This window comes from Phalangium opilio, unplaced genomic scaffold (assembly GCF_054372755.1).
Source record: "Phalangium opilio isolate 3A_F unplaced genomic scaffold, DU_Popi_V2 ptg000217l_1, whole genome shotgun sequence".
Classification (NCBI taxonomy): domain Eukaryota; kingdom Metazoa; phylum Arthropoda; class Arachnida; order Opiliones; family Phalangiidae; genus Phalangium; species Phalangium opilio.
This window is the reverse complement of record NW_028324218.1, coordinates 8,660,288-8,681,643: the sequence shown is the minus strand read 5'-3', so window position 1 is coordinate 8,681,643 and position 21,356 is coordinate 8,660,288. Positions and strand designations below refer to the sequence as shown.

The window sequence follows — 21,356 nt, the reverse complement described above, 5'->3', positions numbered from 1 at the left end:
CGAACAAAAATTATAGCTTGGTCCCACTAAAGGTATAAACCTAGCTTGAAAGTAGTTAAAATATATGGAATTTTTCCCGCCAGGACCTTTTGGTTGATTCATTTTCTGGTCGACATTTTTCACAAAAAAATAAATACCACCATGGACTAAAAGTATCGAGGTAACCGAATTCTTCACTTGGCGAAAGTGAATATTCTTGATAACACACCAACGGTTGGCCCTCTGGTAGCGGTTTCTGAATTTTCCCTCCAAAACGTGAGACGCTCGCGGTGGTAGACGGCCGAACTAGATTCAAGCACCAGAGTCCGTGTTCCGCGGCTTTAGGTTGAGGGGAAGGGGGGTAGGAATTTATTTTTGGAACTGGACCAATTTCTTTCTCTCTAGTGTAGGCGCGATCGAAGAGGCATAAAATCCTCGAATTTGTTCACTAGTGCCAAGATCTAGTACCAATGCTAGAGCACTTTACTTATAGTCCCTTATCTTACAAGGGGGGACGTCAACACCATGCATAAATAAAGCGATTTAAGCCGAGCTTTTATTTGATCTGTAGAACGTTTGTGGAACTTTTCTTTAAACATCCCATTTTGTCTTCAAAATAAATCCAACTTCATCTGCAAAGATTATTTACGGTTTTTCTTTGAACAGCATTAAGTGAACATTGTTTTAAGTGAATAAAGACAATAAATGCATCTCCCATCCATTTAACGAGTTTGCTGATGACGTTAATTGCTCTTTCTAACATAGCAACAGAACGGAGCTCAAATTGCCAATACCTTCGTAATGAGAGTGACTAGCCCTAGAATGTTATTTTAAACCTTATTTAGAAACCCGCGTACCGATCATTAAAAGTTGCCTCTAAATCGATATAGCACCAAATGCACGTTTAATGGTTCGCAATACAAGGTGTTCCTGATAACAGGTGTAGATTTAATTTTAAAAGTAGGAATGGATAACGGTTATTATTTACTTCAGTGGGACTCATAGCCCAGTCTATAGCCCCTCCCTCCAACCCGTAACGAAAAGTTTAAATTACCTTATTGGCTCACTAAAACTGCGTTTTGATGACGTTGCTAACGAGGACGGCGAAAAATACGTAATTCCCTTTTTACCTCTGTCGCTATGACCCCCGCCTCTTCTTTCATACCCTCCCGTCCCGTGGAAGGGGGTCCGGGACTTTGACGCGCGCCCACGTTACTCTGTTCTCCATTCCTACTTCTAAAATTAAATCTATCCCTGCTGATAAGTTTGCCATATTGTGTTCTTGGGCGATTTTGAGTCAAAAAGGTTTTCTGACATTTTACCGTCCTAGTAACCGTTTTCAAGTTATGATTTGGATGTTTTAGGGATACTCAATTAGCATTGTCTTTCAGATTTTTAATTAAATTTGAGGGGTCATCCGTAAATATCCAATCTTAACTCGAAAACAGTGGCCCGGACGGTAAATTGCCATAGAACATTTTCGACTCAAAATCGCTTACCCAAAGAACATCCCCCTTAATTTAAGGCAGACTTATCAGAAACATCCTGTAGAGGGCAACAGTTATACGACGCAAAGATAACTCGTTTACATTCGGGTTCGGCGCAATGTCACGTGGTTTCCAAGTTCAAATACATTATGCAATATGCATGATGTCAAGGGTGGCGGTTTCAGCACCTCCTCCCCTTTAATTCAAGCAGAAAAACCCCAAAAATTGGCTTGTTAAATATTCAAAATAGAAGAGATCTATGTATTCTGCTTCGTATTCATACACGAAGTTTCTTATAGCATACCGCAAAGGTAAATATATTTTCCCTGGCTCAGAGGCAACCTGAACAAAATGAAAATACCGCCTCACTTCTTTGCTCATACGTCATAAGATACAGCTTAAAAGACCCTTTGTAATGAGAGAAACATTATCCTAAATTATATCTTCAAGAAATTTAAAAGGAACCATGCTGTGCTTCTTTTTGTGTCCATTCATGGTGTAATTTGATGCACTTAAAGATTTTCTAAAGCCGTTTTAAAGTTCCTGTTTCGCAAAATGGTCTTTTCTTAAGAAATGAAATGGATTTTAGTTTGAAAATCGACACTATAAGGCTGCTATAAATTCTCATGATCAAATTTCACAAAGAGTGCGTCTTTTACCGTCCCCAGTACACTTGAATGTACAATATGTGTACACCGAGATACCAATTACGACATTCGATTTATCCAATAGTCCATTAGATTATTCAGGGATAGATTTAATTTTAGAAGTAGGAATGGAGAACAGAGTAATCTGGGCACGGGTCAAAGTCCCGGATCCCCTTCCACGGGACGGATCGGTATGAAAGAAGAGGCGGGTCATAGCGACAAAGGTCAAAAGGTATTACGTATTTTACGCCGTCCCCGTCAGCAACGTCATCAAAACGTAGTTTAAGTGAGCCTATAAGATAATTTAAACTTTTCGTTACGTGTTGGAGGGAGGGGCTCTATACAGGGCTACGAGTCGGACTGAACTATATACAGTAATTTACTAACCGTTCTCCATTCCTACTTCTAAAATTAAATCTAGCCCTGGTTTATTTTATGAGAAATACTAAATGTTTGATATTTGGAGGCTGACCTTAAATTTGCTCTTCTAATAGCAAGTTACACTAGGTAATTATGTTACCTCGATATCGTATTAACAAGCAATTAACCCAAAACCTCGCAAGAATTATCGAAGGTAGCGCTAAGCCTTATTTATCGCCTTAATTTATATTTATTAACGAAACATCATCTGGCCTACCTTTTCCTGTTTCAAATGGTCCAACATTTTTTTTTCGCTACCACGTTAAGAAATACGCTATATCCGGCAAAAGGAGATATCGATAGCACTTCATCCGGTAAATAATAGGTCAAGGTTCATAAGGAGCCATTATAGAGTAATTAAGGTACCCGGCGTTGCCCGTGGTGTTTCAAAGAACTATGGAAACCGGAATTGGTTTCCGGTCTACGTAGACAATGAACCCTAAATACTATATGAGCCCAACTGTATGAAATATCCGAGTGTTTTTATTTTTTTCAGAAACTGACCTTTTCTATTTCTCTCAAATTCAATAAAACTATATTTAATTAGGGGTTATTCATGAAGCTAAAATGTTTCGTTTTTTACGGGCTTTATGTCTAGGGATTCTCAGTTCCAACCTGTAAGAACTGAACCAAACCACTTCTAATGAACCTTATCTTAGTGTTATTGATATCAACAATGCAGTTTGGTCTAATTCGGAAATTAACAAATCGTGACTGTGTAGATCATAAGGAACAAACATATAAACAAACAAACCATTTCTCAAATAAATAATTCTGATAAGTTCTAGCATAAATTAAGGGCGATGTTCTTTGCGCGATTTTGAGTCTAAAATGTCACATCTATGGACTGTTTTCAAGTTAAGATTGTCCAGAGTATTTTACGGATGACCCCTCAATATTAATTAAGAAACTGAAAGACAATGATTTCTAATTAGTTAAGGGGTCATTCCTAAAACACTCATCAAATCATAACTCGAAAACAGTGTCCCTTGGGGCAAAATGGAGATAGAAGTTACATTTTTGACTCAAAATCATAAACCCAAAGAACATTCCCCTTAATTTATGGCCGACTTATCAGAAACACCCTGTAAACAGTATAATGATGATTACAGTTAAACTTGGACTTACGTCGTATCCCATTTTAGCCAACCAGAAGAAGATCAGCATGGATATGTATCCAAAATCGGAAATGGCTAGGCAACCCAAATAGTGACTAGATGAGCGTTGATTCAGTTGGGTAAAGTAGAAGGCAGTGAATGAGAGGCTGTTCCCTAGCAACCCTAATACTATCAAAAAGGGCATGTAAAACGTATGAAGCATGTCCAAAACTCTCAAGGCTTTTAGAATCTCCGGGTTTTTCATCGGAATATTTTGACCGTCGTAACCATCCATCTGTAAAGATACACAAAGAGTTAAAAAAGATACATTTTTACAACCCTTTTAGGTACATTGAATTTTGAAAAGCTAGTAAAAATATCTTCAAGGAGAAAGGGATGGAGTGGTCATTCCCATACCTATAACGTTGCCTCTGTACCCCCACCAACGTCAATGAAGTCCTCCCAGCCGAGGGGGTAGACGCTCTGGATCTCTGTGTACACCTGAGTTCAAAAGAGTTCAGCTTTGACAGTGCATTGAGTTCAAAGCCTTCGGAACTCACAGTTCAGCTTTGACAGTACATTGAGTTCAAAGCCTTCGGAACTCACAGTTCAGCTTTGACAGTACATTGAGTTCAAAGCCTTCGGAACTCACAGTTCAGCTTTGACAGTACATTGAGTTCAAGACATATTGTACACCTGAGTTCTCAAGTGTCTACCTCCTCGTTCCCAGCATCCTCAGCGTTTAGGTAGGGTCGTACAGTACGTAAACGCAAAGGATGCCCCAGCTGTGACTTAAAAAGAGAAGCTAGTTCTCATAGAAATACCAAGGCGGTACGCGGCAGCACTTAACATTCGTGTACCGAAGGGTAGGGGCCTGCGCAAGGTACACTGGGAGTGTTTCGGTGCCGCAGGTCGCCCATCATCATTACCACTCCATCTTACGTTCTTACCCCTTTTCTCTTTGAAAATATTACCCATAAAAGCCTGCCTAATGTATTCGCCCAGAACCATTTTTCTGTATACTGAAGGGGTTTTGTTTAATTTTAATTAACTTAATTCAACGAAAATGCATGCCTTTCAGGCCAAAAGAAGATATTAATAAAATACTTAATAAAACGCAACAGAGGACGGCGCCAAGGAACGACGATCTTGCGGTTATTATTTTTGAGTCCAAAGTTTTCTATGACAGTATGCCCTAAGGGTCACCGTTTACAAGTTATGATTGGAGTGGTTTACGGATGACCCCTTAATTAAAATAACATTGTAGTTCAGTTTCTTACTTAAATATAAGGGGGTCATCCCTAAAACACTTCAATCACAACTTATAAACGGTGTCCCTCACAGCAAAACGTCATAGAAACTAAATTTTCTACTCGAAAAAAATCTCCCATAGAACCTTCCCATTGCACTTCGTTCCTACCACCCTTTTCGGAACACGCTGTATAGATATTTCAACAACACCATCAGCAATTACATACAAGATACCCTTAACCTGTCCTTAAACAAACCATGTTTCTGTTAAAACAAGCTTCAGATTTTATTTTCTTTCTCAGATTCTAAAGGACAGTTACCTCCAGAAAAAAAAATATCAAAGATTTATTGTAAATGTCTTGAAACATTTACAATTCAAGTATGTCTCTTGGTGCTTCCACGCAAAAACTTCCAAAAATTGCACCAAAACACTCACATGGACGAACAACCATATAATACATAATAAATGGTTACGATATGGTAAGACGAGGAATAAACAAGATGGCCCAAGGGCTGGGCCTTAATAGTAGCCACATCGTTATCTATTAAATTGGCACATAAATAAAAAGAAAAATAATTCAAAGACAATAAAAAACCAGAAGTTTCCGACCCCACAGATAAAAATTCAAAAGTATCCGACCCCACAGATAGAGTGGTACCCTCTCCCCATCCCCGACACTTTAGAGATAAACTAGACGATGAAAGCTCGAACGTTCTATCGAGTCTTTATGGTTCAGTGGTAGTGTGTCTTACTGCTGCGCCAGCGACCCGGGTTCAATTCCCGGGTGCGATGTAAAAATTTTTTAATTAAAATAAAATCTCTAACTGAGCTCAGCTACCCCTATTGGTGGGTCGAGGTAGTATCGAGTTCCTTTTAAGCTAAAATCTAACGATAATGAAAGCGACAACCCCGGCCACTACTACAACTACTACTACTACGGCTCGGGTCAAACTAAGAGCCTCATCGTATACTACGATGTGGCTAAAAACAACTCAAAAGAGAAACAATATAATCTAGAAATAAATATAGGCAGTTCCATTAATTCCGAAAGGGAAGCAAACACCACAGAGGCGGGGAGGCCACCTTCACGTGTTATATCTCTCGCGCGCCAAGAAGCACAAGCCCGCTAGCCACCCACCGCGTGTAGTGAACTAGGGTTCCGTCTGGGGTTGGCTCTTGGGCGTTTTGGCACGCGGGAAATAACCTACGATGGCGGTCTCTCACTATATGTGTTGGTTTCTCAGCAAGTAATAAATGAAATAGTCTATATCATTGGGCAAAGTACGGCGGTTTGATGGCAAACATAAAACTCTCTTTGAAAGGATATGGCACGTTTTTCTGGGCTACGAGTTTTTTGCCCAATCTATTATCAAACAAGTTGGGAAAACCAAAATATTACCTCTCCGAGTCAAGAGGTCTACTACTACAAAGTTTTTTACATAGATATGGAATTATTTCTCTTTTTTGAAGTAAAAATTTACGAAATATTGAAGCAGTATTCCAAGCATAGCGAATATACAGTAAAGCAGACGACATTTTACTTCCAATAAGGATAAATCTTGGACACATAGAAATCAGTTAATGGTAAAAAAAAAAACAGGAAATGAAGTCTACGCTTCAGCTGTTTACCCTATATTCTGATAGCTACATTCACAACTGGTTAGCAGTGTAAACACCATCGTCTCGTCTCACCTCAACAATATTCTTAGTTTGCCAACATGAGTGTTAACGTTAAATAATACCAAAGCTAAATTGTAGCTAGACGCACTGATAGTCAATGCGCATCATAAAGAGAATAAAACTCTGTAGCTTAGCCCTACTAATCTAATTGCCACCATCATCTTTTCTTCTATTATAAAATCTTAACCTGATTAATTAAGAGTGTATTTAACTTTCGGCTCACTCTGAACCGTTGATGTCTCTTCATTTCAGACACGAAAATCAAAACCCAAAGCTTACTTCACCTCAGGCCTCAATTATTTACTCTATATTTCACTAAGCTTATTGCAAGTAATACTAGATATGACCGCCGGAGTCTAGATCTTAGCTTTATTCATGAAATTACTAAACCAAGGATTATTCTATATACAGATGTAGTATAGCTTAAGTAATATATAAACAGCCATTTCAAATAATAATATTAAAAAAACTCTTTGGAATATCAAAGTGAAACAGAGCTTTAAAGCTACAAAAGCACTAAATGCATCATAATTACGAAAAATATTTCATCATATTCACTTTATATTAAGGATAAAGGGAATATTATGGTTCTGTAGGATTTCTTTACACATCAAAGCAAAACGAACTTCTAACGCAGCGCACTGCGGCACTAGTGTAATAACGGACGGACACACACAGACAATAACATAGACTGCTTTTTAACTCTTTCCGTATTAATTTTGAATTGAGAAACAAGATTATCTTAAATATTAAAATAAATATAATTAATATTTAATATTTTCTTCGTTAGTTATTCGCCTTATTGAACGTTACATCGCTTTAAAAAAGAACAATTAAACATTCTTGAGAGACTTGACTAATATTGGCGTTTGAAATGAGGCATACGCCGGTTGCTTCGCCTTACTAAAATAGGTAGTATATAAAGGATTCGAACCGCAGCTGTAGATAAGAACATCGCAATTGCGTGAACCTTGGAGGAAGACCCCTCCATTGGAAGGCTAGACGTTTCTCGTAACCCTAGCCGATCGCCGCGTATGTCTTAACCTTAAGGATGATGGTGGTGTTAGAAGCCAGGTGTACAGACTGGTGTCCATGTGGGACGGACAAAAACAAAGACCAGAAGATGGTGGTGTTAGAAGCCAGGTGTACAGACTGGTGTCCATGTGGGATGGACAAAAACAAAGACCAGAAGATGGTGGTGTTAGAAGCCAGGTGTACAGACTGGTGTCCATGTGGAATGGACAAAGACGAGAAGGTGGTGGTGTTTAGAAGCCAGTAAGTAGAAACTGGTGTTCATGTGGAATGGGCGAAAGACTAGAAGATGGTGGTGTTTAGAAGCTAGTAAGTTCAGACTGGTGTCCATGGGGTGGACAAATGAACAGAGTTGTTAGATAGGCAATGGAGTAATAACCTGTAAGTGGAATACAATTTCCGGGACTGTAAATGCGGTCTGGAAATTGAATACACGTTTGCTCCGATTTGCAAACTGCGAACGCGGTCACGTGGGTGTAACAACGGACAGACGGACAGACAGACGGACAGACAGACAGACAGACAGACAGACAGACAGACAGACAGACAGACAGACAGACACGTCGAAATTAGAACCTCTCCGTGACATACGTCACTCGGAGAGGTAAAAAAAAAGTGTTAAGAGAAAGAAGGTTTAATTAAAAAGGTTTCCTCTCATCGTAAAAGGTCAAATACTACTACTATGTCATAGATATCATAAATGCTTTCGCATTCTAGCAATTATTAAATCGATATTTACAACTGGTATTCGTTATAATAACACCAGTTTAAACTATTTTCGCAAGAAGAGAGAGATTCTTATTGGAAAACGATTGGTTCGCGTCAAATTGGCTGACTGACGTAATTTTCAATTGATTTTTCTTTAACTTATGATCGAGAAGCTATAATAACACCCTTAATATTGACGTAAATGATGCCACAAGGTTCTCATAAGTGAGAAATGGTTCGTTTTTCTCTAACTGTCCTAAGAAAACGTCTAGGGCCCTAGAAGTTTGGCATTTTAACTACGTTAAGTTGAAACTTCGCTTAAACGTGTAGGACTATTGTACGTCTTAAGTCTAATTTGAAAATGAAAATTGAAGAACACTGTTTTTTTCGTGCCAAATCGAAAGGGCTTTAGAAGTTTGATAATTGTTTCTCTGTCGATTTCTCAAACACTCCATTATCTAGATGACTTCTACACTTTTTGATTGATATCTTCCATCATCTTGTGGGGCATACGACACTCCATTGTGTGTAGCTTAAATAAGGTTAGGGTTTGGCTTGGGGTAGGGGTAGGGTTCATAGGTTAGGGTTTGGCTTAGGCTAGAGTTATGCTTAGGTTATGGTTAGGCTTGGGCAAGAGTTATGCTTAGGTTAGGGTTAGGCTTGGGCAAGAGTTATGCTTAGGTTAGGGTTAGGCTTGGGCAAGAGTTATGCTTAGGTTAGGGTTAGGCTTGGGCAAGAGTTATGCTTAGGTTAGGGTTAGGCTTGGGCAAGAGTTATGCTTAGGTTAGGGTTAGGCTTGGGCAAGAGTTATTCTTGGGTTAGAGTTACGATTAGGCAAGAGTTATTCTTGGGTTAGAGTTACGATTAGGCAAGAGTTATTCTTGGGTTAGGGTTACGATTAGGCAAGAGTTATTCTTGGGTTAGGGTTACGATTAGGCAAGAGTTATTCTTGGGTTAGGGTTACGATTAGGCAAGAGTTATTCTTGGTTAGGGTTACGATTAGGCAACAGTTATTCTTCCGTTAGGGTTACGATTAGGCTAGAGTTTTGCTTAGGTTAGGGTTACGCTTAGGCTAGGGTAAAACTAGGTTCAATGGGGTGTCACGTCTTCCAGCCATGATGGACAAAGTATGTTCCCAGTAGTAATAAATCTTAAAGTAAATATTATGAAATAATTCACTGGTTAGTCAAAACAATTTTTATGGTCAAACATTACTGAGTGTATCTTTTAATTAATATGTCTATGATACTTTTATTGATTTGAACTTCACAGCTACAGTTTGGTAATCTCTAACAAACTCATCAATTAAAAAAAAGACATCCGCAAAAAAAAAATAATAAGATGCGGGACAAAATCTGTTCAATGATGGATATGCATGCTTAAACATCCTTGAAAATCATTGCTTCAATGCTGTCTGATAGCGAGCTTTTAATTAGCATGATGAAAACAGAATGAAAAAAAGCCTTTTGAAGTCTCAAGTGACCCTTACTTTAAATATGCTAAGCAGCTAATAACACCATCGATTTTATTTCTTTCAAACCACATACACTTTATTTATTCAACAAACCATGTTAACGGAGAAAATTCAAGCAAGACCCAAAGTCAGGAAAGGTCAGCAAATTATTAAAGAAAACCCATATGTCTTATTAACACACATGCTGGACACTGGTCGGAAAATCAGGGTTTAGGTTTAGTTTTAAATGATTAATCATTAGTTTCACCAGAAGTGAGATGAGACTAGAAGTACTGAGCTAACCAAATTCTTCACTTGGCGAAAGTGAATATTCTTGATAACACATCAACGGTTGGACCTCTGGTGGCGGTTTCAGAATTTCCACTCCAAAACGTGAGACGCTCGCGGTGGTAGACGGCCGAACTAGATTCAAGCACCTGCGTCCGTGTTCCGCCGCTTTAGGTTGAGGGGAAGGGGGTAAGAATTTTTTTTGGAACTCGACCAATTTTTTTCTCTTTAGTGTAGGCGCGATGGAAGCGGCATAAAATCCTCAAATTTGTTCACTAGTGCCAGGATCTATTACCAATGCTAGAGCCCTTCACTTCTAGTCTCATCTCACTTCTGGTTTCACTTTGTTCATAGGGCATCGTAACGAAAAGTAATCTGACCCTTGGTTAGTACGTAAACACCTACGCCAAAAGGACGGGTCAAACTAATAGTCCCATGAGGTGGCGATAAATATCGATTTTAACTTGTTTACGTTTTGAAACCAAAAATGCTTCTATTTTTAGTTCAAGTGCTGTAGATACATCAATGACCAACCTTGGGAAATTTATTGTGAAGAGGAGTAGGGAATAAACCTCGCTGGTAACCTCTTTAAGAATTCATTCTATTATCCAGTTTCAAAAGGTAACAGCAGGAATACATACAGCTAATTGGAATCATTGTGCACTTATTTTATCAACTTGTCTAGGCTGAATTTGTGGGAGGAGCTAGACTAATCATTATGTATGACGAAGTTTATCTTGCGAATAATCTATCTCGCTGCGTGTTGCACCTTGCGTGAGCCTAACCTCGCGCTGCTACCAACAGTTTCAAAAACGCCCTCAGAATTATGAGGTGTAACGGATAGAAAGTACTCAAGTCCGGCCCACAAAAACCGCATAGAAATTAAACATGGAAGATATGGGGTCACAAAGATTCCTATTATCTGTATGCATTCCTGATAACAGATACGTATAATGGAAAAAGGAATAAAAATAAAAGTTTCAAGTTAAACTAACCAACAGACTAAGCTTTGGTGTAAATTTAGAACTTGGGTAGCTAAACGAATTCTTATATTCAAGCTCCTTTTCTAAGAAAAATTATTATAGTTCCGTTCACGGCACCACTTAAGATGGATTGGCTTCCGGTGACGGACTTATTTCCCGCTATCTAGTTTCGTGTATATGTAGAGCGGTATCTTCACGCTTCCCTCAAGTTCCCTTTTTCCAATTCCGGGTCATACAAGGGATCGAAGACTACCTAAATATATTGTCAAAAAGTTTTCGTCCAACTTTGGACATAATATATATAAGAGATATTTCGCTCCAATAGAGGGGCAAATCACTCTCAGGGTGTTTCTGTTAAGTCTGCCACAAATTAAGGGGGATGTTCTTTGTGCGGTTTTGAGTTGAAAATGTAACTTCTATCTCCATTTTGCCGTCCGGGTCACTGTTAACGAGTTATGATTTGAGTGTTTTAGGGATGACCCCTTAACTAAATTAGAAATCATTGTCTTTGACCAATCTTAAAGGCCGACTTCCAGTGAAAAGGGTTCTAACGAACTGAAAACCGAGTATCGAAACTAACAATGAAGCGACCGTGCCGATTTTCGAAGCCCCGCTGGGTCAAAAGTTGGAAGGGTTCTAGCTAACTGAAAGCCGTGCAATGTGGTTTTAGCGAACTGAAGATGAACAAATGAAATCCTTTCAACTTTTTTTATTCTAGAATTTTTACTTTCCCCTGAAGGAAATTCTCTATTGTGTATCTTCAGTTCGCTAGAGCCACATAGCACGGCTTTCAGTTAGCTAGAACCCTTTTCGATGGAAGTCGGCCTTTAACTCGAAAACTGTGACCCAGATGGCCAAATATCATAGAAAAGTTTCGACTCAAAATCGTTCACCCAAAGAACATTCCCCTTAATTTATGGCAGACTAATCAGATACTTCATATATCGATAAAGGTTCACGTGTAAACATCGTCAAGTATGGGATTTTCAAAGATTACGCGTAATCCCTTCGGTACAGCTAGAGCATGCACACTGATTAAGCTCAGTGATTATACCATGGATGAAGGATGCGCGTGAAGAAATTTGTTTTCACGCTATAGGATCGGCAACTCCCTATCTCGAACGACAGAATATTCTGTATATACTCTGTTACAACGTCGGTTGTCAGCACGCGCAAAGCTATTTCTCTATGTAACGTAGCTTTGTACGTGCTGTCAAGAGACAAAAAACTTCAGGATCTTCAGGATTTAAAATATCCGCGAGTTTTTTAGCTCGAGTGCACGGACCTCTAGGCCTTAGTTTCAAATGCGTGTAGTAGACTATGCAATTTCACACGTATTTGAAACTAAGGCCTAGAGGTCCGTGCACTCGAGCTAAAAAACTCGCGGATATTTTAAATCCTGAAGATCCTGAAGTTTTTTGTCTCTTGACAGCACGTACAAAGCTACGTTACATAGAGAAATAGCTTTGCGCGTGCTGACAACCGACGTTGTAACAGAGTGTATACAGAATATTCTGTCGCTCGAGATAGGGAGTTGCCTATCCTGTAGAGTGAAAACAAATTTCCTCACGCGCATCCTTCATCCATGGAAATAGTGTAAACGCATTTTTTTGGCGTTATTAACATCCCGATACTTCTATACTATACCATACCAAAGGTCAAAGGTTGCCTCGTTACCACTTTCGTTTAAGGTAGAATTATACTCACTTTTAGTGTTTACGATGCGATGCCAGACAAAACGGCTATAAAAAAGGGCGAATACCTAAAATGGCTATAAAATTTAAGGCCAACGGAACGATAAAGCGCATAAAATAATGGGCTAATATTAAAAACGTCTATTTTTCTATTTATTATTTGAAATATTATTGTGTACAATTGTTTGTTAAAAAATAACCTCGTTTAAGCTTAAAAACACAATTATAAACCGAGGTAGGAAATATTGGCAGCTATTCCCTTAAAGTAATTGTCCAGCGTGCGGTTTGGGAAGTCCATTACGACCGTTTTCAGCTTCTTATTCGAGGTAAAAGTCTTCTTTCGTTTTCTTTGTCCTTCGAATCACTTGAGCCGAGGATATTAGATGCCATATGAAGCTCTGTTAATTGCTGTTAAGCGCTTACCCTTTTGCGTCAACGTAAACACAAGTGAGATGAGACCAGAAGTACTGAGCTAACCAAATTCTTCACTCGGCGAAAGTGAATATTCTTGATAACACACCAACGGTTGGCCCTCTGGTGTCGGGTTCAGAATTTCCCCTCTCCAAAACGTGAGACGCGCGCGGTGATAGACGGCCGAACTAGATTCAAGCAGCGGCGTCCGTGTTCTGCGGCTTTAGGTTGAGGGGAAGGGGGTAGGAAATGTTTTTGGAACTCGACCAATTTTTCTCTCTCTAGTTTTAGCGCGTGGGAAGCGGCATAAAATCCTCAAAATTGTTCACTAGTGCCAGGATCTTCTATCAATGCTAGAGCCCTTCACTTCTAGTCTCATCTCACTTCTGACATAACTGATTAAATAAACACAGACAAAGACTTTAATTTCAAATTAGTTCCGTTAGACATTTTTTTATTGCGCCATTATGTTTTTTATTTTTTTAATTTAAAGAGTTCGCCTTTTTAATCGTTGGACTTAATTTTTTTGGACTTTTAAGGTAATCGCCTATTTTTTTTTAGCCCTTTTGTACCGGATCCTTTACGATGGCCTCCACACACCAACACGCACGAACAAACCAACAAACAAACAAACAGCACCAAGCTACGTTGTGGTAATAAAACCAAAGGCGTAGATAAAAAGCGATTCAATAGGGTGTTCAGAAGCCGAACCATTCGGAAGATCTGAAGGGTTTTGGGATTGTCCCAAGGGTACTCTGAGGAATTCTCTTATGTCTTAAAAGGGAGATGGACGGGCAATTTGATGAGAAAGCCTGAAGGAAGTCTGATGGAACGGCTCTTCGGCTCGCTCATACTAAGATATCGACATATACTCCTTTACCGTGCAGCGTATGAAAGGCTTAAATATTTCTGGACCCTTAGGGTCCAATTCCATAAGTACAGAAACAAAAGTCAGCAGAACTTTGTAACGTAATTAGTAGGCCGTCAGAACCGTCTTGGTTAGTTGGTTTGTGCGTCATTTTAAAATATGGCGGTATATTACAAAGCAAATACCATAAAGCCCGTTTATTGGGTGAAATCTTTCAAGCGTACGAACATTATCCTATAACGAAGGTGTTTTAAGTTTCTGTCCGCTATTCTCCAAAATGGCCATGGATTGGGGACCGAACTAAGACCGAGTTCGCAGCTAGATTTGAGTTTCCACGCAAAGCGGATTCTGGACATTTACTTAAAGATGGCTTCACAATATCCAAGGTAAATGCATAAGCCTATAATTAAGTCGCTGTAAGTATCCATGACTTAACAGTATAAACCTAAAGACATGAGGACGTTGAAATACATAATCAGCTTGTAATGTCGTAATCTTAGCTTACGGATTCATGCTGTAAGAACATAGGTCAATAGCTTTATCCTCTGGTACCATCCTCGCATACTTGGTTGAGAAGATTCGTCTGCTAATATTTATGTCACGTGTCTAAAAGCATACATTTCTATAATCTATATAGTTGATGCAGACCGTCATAGATGGCGGAATGAAGTGACGCGAACCTACCCCAAGTATGCTAGGACGGGGACAGAATATCTCGTGCCCTATGTTCTTATGAGCATGAATCCGTTCTTGATCACAGCCATATTGACAAGCTTATGAATTATCAGCACATGAAACCTTTCGTTCTCAGGTATTGTTATACCTTGGAGTAGATAGACGTGCGATAGAGCAGAAATTTCCATACCTATAGGGTGGCCGCTGTACCCCCAGTCCCCCATCGAAGCCATCCCAACGTCGACAATGCCACCTGTGTCTTAAAAATTTAAGCTAATTCATTATCTTTAAATAGCACTACCCGGCAGCACTTTACAGTCCCCTGATAAAGGTAGTGGCTAGATCATAGAAGCAAACTCATAAGAACTAGGTTATATTTTAAAGGACGCTATGTGGCAGCACTTAACAATCCTCTTCATTTGGTAGGGTAATGCACGAAGTAGCCTGGCAGACTTTCATGGCTGCACTTGGCCCATCATCATTTCTACTGGATCTCATTTCGCTCCTGGTTCTTGATAATACAAATATACAAATACTTCCTTTAAGGTGGAATTCATAAACGTCGGACGCAACGCAATTTAGTACAGGGGAAGGCAGGGCGTCGTGCGCAAAAGGCAGGACGTTTGCGCACGACGCCCTGCCTTCCCCTGTACTAAATTGCGTTGCGTCCGACGTTTATGAATTCCACCTTTAATCTACTTCTACAAAACCCATAATTCTAGTAGGTCTTCAAGGCCAACGTTCATGACCGGGAAAACAATTGGGGTGGCTTTAGGCCAGAACGCTACACTCTAGAAAAGATGATATCCGGGACCGGGGTTTATAAAACCGTAAGAGCTTCTGTGTTTTTTTTTTTTTTTTTTTTTTTTTTTTACTATTATTTGGTTTTTTCTTCTATCTTCCGGATTGAAGCAATGACCATAAATTCATGAAAAGGCCAGAAAAAGCACCGAAGAAAATTTTATCACCAGGACTTAAGGCAAAATCTCGATTTATGCATGGTTGGGATCATCGAAGTCTCTTGTTATTTTTAACCTTTAGTCGATAAAAGTCCTTTTGTTTAAGCTTACTAAACACTACCGTGTTTTGAAGAGTTGCCCTATTGCGTAGGGTATGTGTTTTAACGCGTGAATAGCGTCGCCAGATGTCGCTATGGCAAGCTTTGGCGCGCTTTTTCAAAGGCATACGTTACAAAACGCTTCAAAATGTGTAGTAAGCTTAGCCTAGATGGCGCAATAAAGTGTCGCACATATTTATATCAGTTTCTTATTCAGCAATAAGTAGGTGGATTTTTGTACTTCTCTAAACGGTTAGTCAACGTTTAAAATCAATATATAAGAAGTCTTATGTATGTGATTTATAGGACTGTCATATTTATAGGTTAAATCAAAAAGCTTTGAGAGGGCATACATCGATATAAAACTTCGAAGTAAATTATAATTCATGATCAAAAGTTCTTTATCAAATATATTTTGATCACATTTTTTCTGGGCTAGATCAAAATAAGATTTTTGATCACATTTTTTCTGGGCTAGATCAAAATAAGATTTTTGATCACATTTTTTCTGGGCTAGATCAAAATAAGATTTTTGATCACATTTTTTCTGGGCTAGATCAAAATAAGATTTTTGATTAATTGGGTTTTTGTCTGACTGATTCATCAATGCCGGGAGAAAACCACTACACCTGGGAATCTCAAATTATATCACTAGCATTAATCTCATCATAAGTTTATAAGACATGTTCCATAAGTATGACGCTACCTATACTATAGAGACTGAGAGCTAGAACGACGCGAGAATTGACTACACTCGGTTTTGCAGTCCATCTTCCTACTTAGTCTGTACTAAGCCTTTGACAGCGCCTCACTAGGCGTCGCTTTACGAGAATCTAAAGTCACTTCATGGCAAGCTCCAGTTTGTAAACCAGTGACAAACTTATGGAACATATCTTATGAACTTATTCTGTAAATATGCTGACATATTTTAAAATGGCGACAAGGAAATTGCCAAAAAATTCCATAACAAACTGCAGTGCCATTTTAACCCCTTTGACCGTTATTTGCGATTACCTTGATATTTCCCATTTGAATCTTCAGCAAGATAAAGTAGCCGAAACCAACTAATGGAATACCATTTCATTTTTATCTAAACCGACCGAAGCATTTTATAGATTTGACAAACTGAAAATCCAATTTATTTTACGGTAGTAGCTTTAAAGGTCTGCCTTTATCGATATTAAAATCAGTGTATTTCCGAAAACCCGATAGCGAATCTCGGTATAAAAAATAAACCTTGCATATTATATCAGATATAGTTTATCCTAGAGATTATATACACTTGGTTGGTACCTGAATTTTCCAGATCACACCTTTTGATTCGAATTCAATTTGAAAATCGAAATTAAATAAATAACGACACGTCAATATTTGTGAAAGTATGTTACTTATCACGAAGGAAGTTCAACGCGAGGAGCCCTTCCCTTGTATGGAAGTAAAATTTACCCATAATTCAATAGTATTTAGTTCTACTTAAATTACTCTTTAGATGTAACCTGGTTATAGCACCAAGAACTTCCATTTACACAACCAAAATATTTTCACCGACAGATGGCTGCACTCACTGATGCACCTGACGCTGAAAAGCATTCTAGGAATTTAAACAGCTACAGATGGCTCCTAACTGTTCTAATCCAGAATCAAACTTTCCTAAACCATAGAGGATATACAATAGAGGAGTAGACAGTTGTTGTATCTGGGTGCACGGCAGTGCACCCGCCAAGTTGTCGTGCACTACCAGTCTGGGTGCACGGCAGTGCACCCGCCAAGTTGTCGTGCACTACCAGCAATCCTTTACCCGAAACATTTCAGCCTCATTTTGACCCCCTCTTAACTCGGTACTGGGGAATAGTACACCACTCATATTTGCACCTCAAGGGCACAGTGTTAATCCTAGGAAGTCCTCCAACTTCCAGCTTTCTAACTCATTTGGTTTCTGTGATAATCCTATGTGAAAATGACACATTATGAGACTGACTGACTGACTGACTGACTGACTGACTGACACATCATCAAAACCTCTAGGGCATTTCCGGTGGTGCTAGAATGATGAAATTTGGCATACTTGTACCACTAAGCATACAAGCAAAGGGAAAAGTCCCAAAAGCGGGAGTTTCCCCCTTTTAGCCCCTGAAATGGGGGTTTAAAATTAGAGTCATCATCTAAACCTCTAGGGCATTTCCGGTGGTGCTAGAATGATGAAATTTGGCATACTTGTACCACTAAGCATACAAGCAAAGGGAAAAGTCCCAAAAGCGGGAGTTTCCCCCTTTTAGCCCCTGAAATGGGGGTGTAAAATTAGAGTCATCATCTAAACCTCTAGGGCATTTCCGGTGGTGCTAGAATGATGAAATTTGGCATACTTGTACCACTAAGCATACAAGCAAAGGGAAAAGTCCCAAAAGCGGGAGTTTCCCCCTTTTAGCCCCTGAAATGGGGGTTTAAAATTAGAGTCATCATCTAAACCTCTAGGGCATTTCCGGTGGTGCTAGAATGATGAAATTTGGCATACTTGTACCACTAAGCATACAAGCAAAGGGAAAAGTCCCAAAAGCGGGAGTTTCCCCCTTTTAGCCCCTGAAATGGGGGTGTAAAATTAGAGTCATCATCTAAACCTCTAGGGCATTTCCGGTGGTGCTAGAATGATGAAATTTGGCATACTTGTACCAATAAGCATACAAGCAAAGGGAAAAGTCCCAAAAGCGGGAATTTTCCCCTGTTAGCCCCTGAAATGGGGGTTTTATAATTTATATCCCCTCGTAATAGGACATTATAATTTAATTTTTTCGTCTTTTAATATTAATATTTTTTACTAATATGATTCTTTCGTATTATTGCAAAATTTATGTTTTTTACATAATGTTTTAGTAATTAAATTTTTTACTCATTTCCTTTTCATTTCGTCTGAAATGGTTCTAAGCGTGTTTTGATTCATTTAGTTTTTCTTAAATCTATTCTGTTGATTAAAAGTGTTACTTGCCACAATATTGTGTTCTTCGAATAGAAATACGGTTAACAATTATCACAGCCTGAGAAAAAAAGAAAGTTGAATGCAAAAAAGTTGAAAAAGGCAAAGCCAAGTAAAACTCTTGGAAAGAACAAATAAAAATCTAAAAAAAAAAATGTTTATTTCACTTCATAATCCTACTTCTATAAATCTACAAGAACATGCACGTACAAAAAGGAGTGAAATCTCACCAAAAACATCTCTGTAAAAATATGCCAAGTTGTTTGGCCGTAAAAAGAAGTGAGATCTAAAATACGGCCAAGTTATTATCTCCAGGTGAACCAACATTTTATTCGACTTAAAACTTCTCAAGAATGTTTTTCTGACTTGGCCATTAGCATTCCAAACTTGCATCCTTCTTCTTTGCACCCGTGAAGGTTAATAACGGAAATTACAAGTTTAACCACAAAGGCTTACCAAGAATATTTAACCCATTTGATTTAATATTTTAATTTCGATCCATATCTGGAATTAAACGAATCCTTGATATGCAAATGGCCAAGTCAGAAAAACATTCTTGAGAAGTTTTAAGTCGAATAAAATGTTGGTTCACCTGGAGATAATAACTTGGCCGTATTTTAGATCTCACTTCTTTTTACGGCCAAACAACTTGGCATATTTTTACAGAGATGTTTTTGGTGAGATTCAGTTCACCTTAAATGTTTTGGAGCTACTTACGTCATTCGATTTGTCGGTAGACACGTGGTTACCTTTGTCTATATATCACTCTCCGCCTCCGTAGAGGGCATACAATAAAGCGGACGACATTTTTCAACCAATAATGATATTTCTTGTACAGAAGGCAATCACCCAGTAGAAAAAAAAATTAAAATTAATAGTAAAAATTTGGCGAGATATTCTCTTATACATTGGCAAGAAGCGATATCTAGTTTATTAGGGAGAAGGTATAAGATGCCTAAGTATTCGCGCGCCATAGTCCCAGTCCCCATTTCAAATTACAAGGGGGGACGTAAAAGCAGGCCGGGCTATTTCGCCTCACCTCAGTCGGAAAATACGTAATTTTCGTCATTCGCGTCGCGCTGACGTGAGTTTTTAAGAACCATTGAGATGCTGGTTGTAATTTAGAGGCAGGGCTTAGCTCCGGATCTACGTTTGGACTGGAGATAAAGCTGGAAATGTGGTGAATTTATACCTTCTCTCTAATAAACTAGATATCACTTCTTGGTATTGGTAAAGGCTAAAGTGTCTACTCCTCTACTGTAAATCCTCCACTCTTAAATCAAGGTTACGATTTTCCTATATAGGGGCGCTGTATGCAGAAACGTTACAACACGAAAGCCAGCCAGCAGTAAACGTTTTTCAAGCGCGAAAAGCGAAAAAGTAAAAACAGCGCAATTTTTTTTTTCTTTGATAATAACCATGAGTTTTAGTACAAAAAAATTCCTAACCTAGAACTTCATTTTCGACCAGAGATTATGAAATAAGAAGCTTTCCAAAAAAAAAAAAAAAATCAGGAAATTTACCCTAAAATAGCATATAAAGAGGCACTTACGTAAATTGAGAGATTCGTCGCAAGCTTGATAGTAGAGAGCAGGAATAAATCCTCGTTTTTTGAATCGTCCATATTTTTAATCATACCATGAAGAACTCCAAATAATTAGATTCGTCTCCATATTAATCCCTCTATTTTTATCTGGAAATACAACAAAATCCCCTAATTAAAATCAAATGATAAAAAACCACGGCTGCAGGTTAAGTGATGGAATTAAGTTTTAAACACGGATTTTAGAGAAAATTGTCAAAATTTGAATTGGTGTTGAAGAGGGTTTCAAAACAAGTTGAAAAAAAAAGAAAAAAAAAACCAGTTCTGAACCGATTCTCGTGTGTGAACATAGCTTAAGAGTAACTTCCCGCAACGAAACGCCCCCTCTTTTCTTTTATAAAGAATGCGAGCTTGTAACAAACATGGACGAACCAATACTGAAGGACGGATGGCAGAGGGAGAAAGTTGAAAAATACTTGTTAATTCGCCTTCTAGCGGTAGTTAGTAGCAAACCGGATAGTGGGGGGCGTATGGGGGAAATCAACGTTCTGAAGAAGAAAGCATCTAACGCTAGCTTTTTCCGGGATTTGACTCAGTATTTTTCATAAACCCCCTCCATTTTGGGGCAGAAAAGGGGGAAGTAAGCTTAACATTGGTTGTTTAGTCGCTTAGTATGGGGCTCTATGGGCTGCCATCGGTCCTTCAGTATTGGTTCGTCCATGTAACAAACATATTTCGACTAATACCAGAAGTGAGATGAGACTAGAAGTACTGAGCTAACCAAATTCTTCACTCGGCGAAAGTGAATATTCTTGATAACACACCAACGGTTGGCTCTCTGGTGGCGGTTTCAGAATTTTCCCTCCAAAACGTGAGACGCTCGCGGTGGTAGACGACCGAACTAGATTCAAGCACCCGCGTCGGTGTTCGGCGCCTTTAGGTTGAGGGAAAGGGGGTAGGAAATATTTTTGGAACTAACCAATTTTTTTCTCTCTATTGTAGGCGCGATGGAAGCGGCATAAAATCCTCAAATTTGTTCACTAGTGCCAGGATCTATTACCACTGCTAGAGCCCTTCACTTCTAGTCTCATCTCACTTCTGCTAATACTTATGA

The 21,356-nt window shown here is 38.9% G+C and overlaps 1 protein-coding gene across 3 annotated transcripts in view; it reads right to left on the bottom strand.

Moving 5' to 3' along the window:
* LOC149616110 (S-adenosylmethionine sensor upstream of mTORC1-like) overlaps positions 1 to 21,356 on the bottom strand; it is a 105,145-nt gene that overhangs the window by 38,577 nt on the left and 45,212 nt on the right. For all 3 annotated transcript variants that reach the window (XR_016375782.1, XM_089856324.1, XM_089856326.1), the window contains exon 2: positions 3,662 to 3,925. Coding sequence is in view for 2 of the 3 variants with exons in the window: in XM_089856324.1 (XP_089712450.1) it covers positions 3,662 to 3,925 (264 nt within the window). In the remaining variant the exon portion in view is untranslated. The remainder of the gene's footprint in view (positions 1 to 3,661; positions 3,926 to 21,356) is intronic.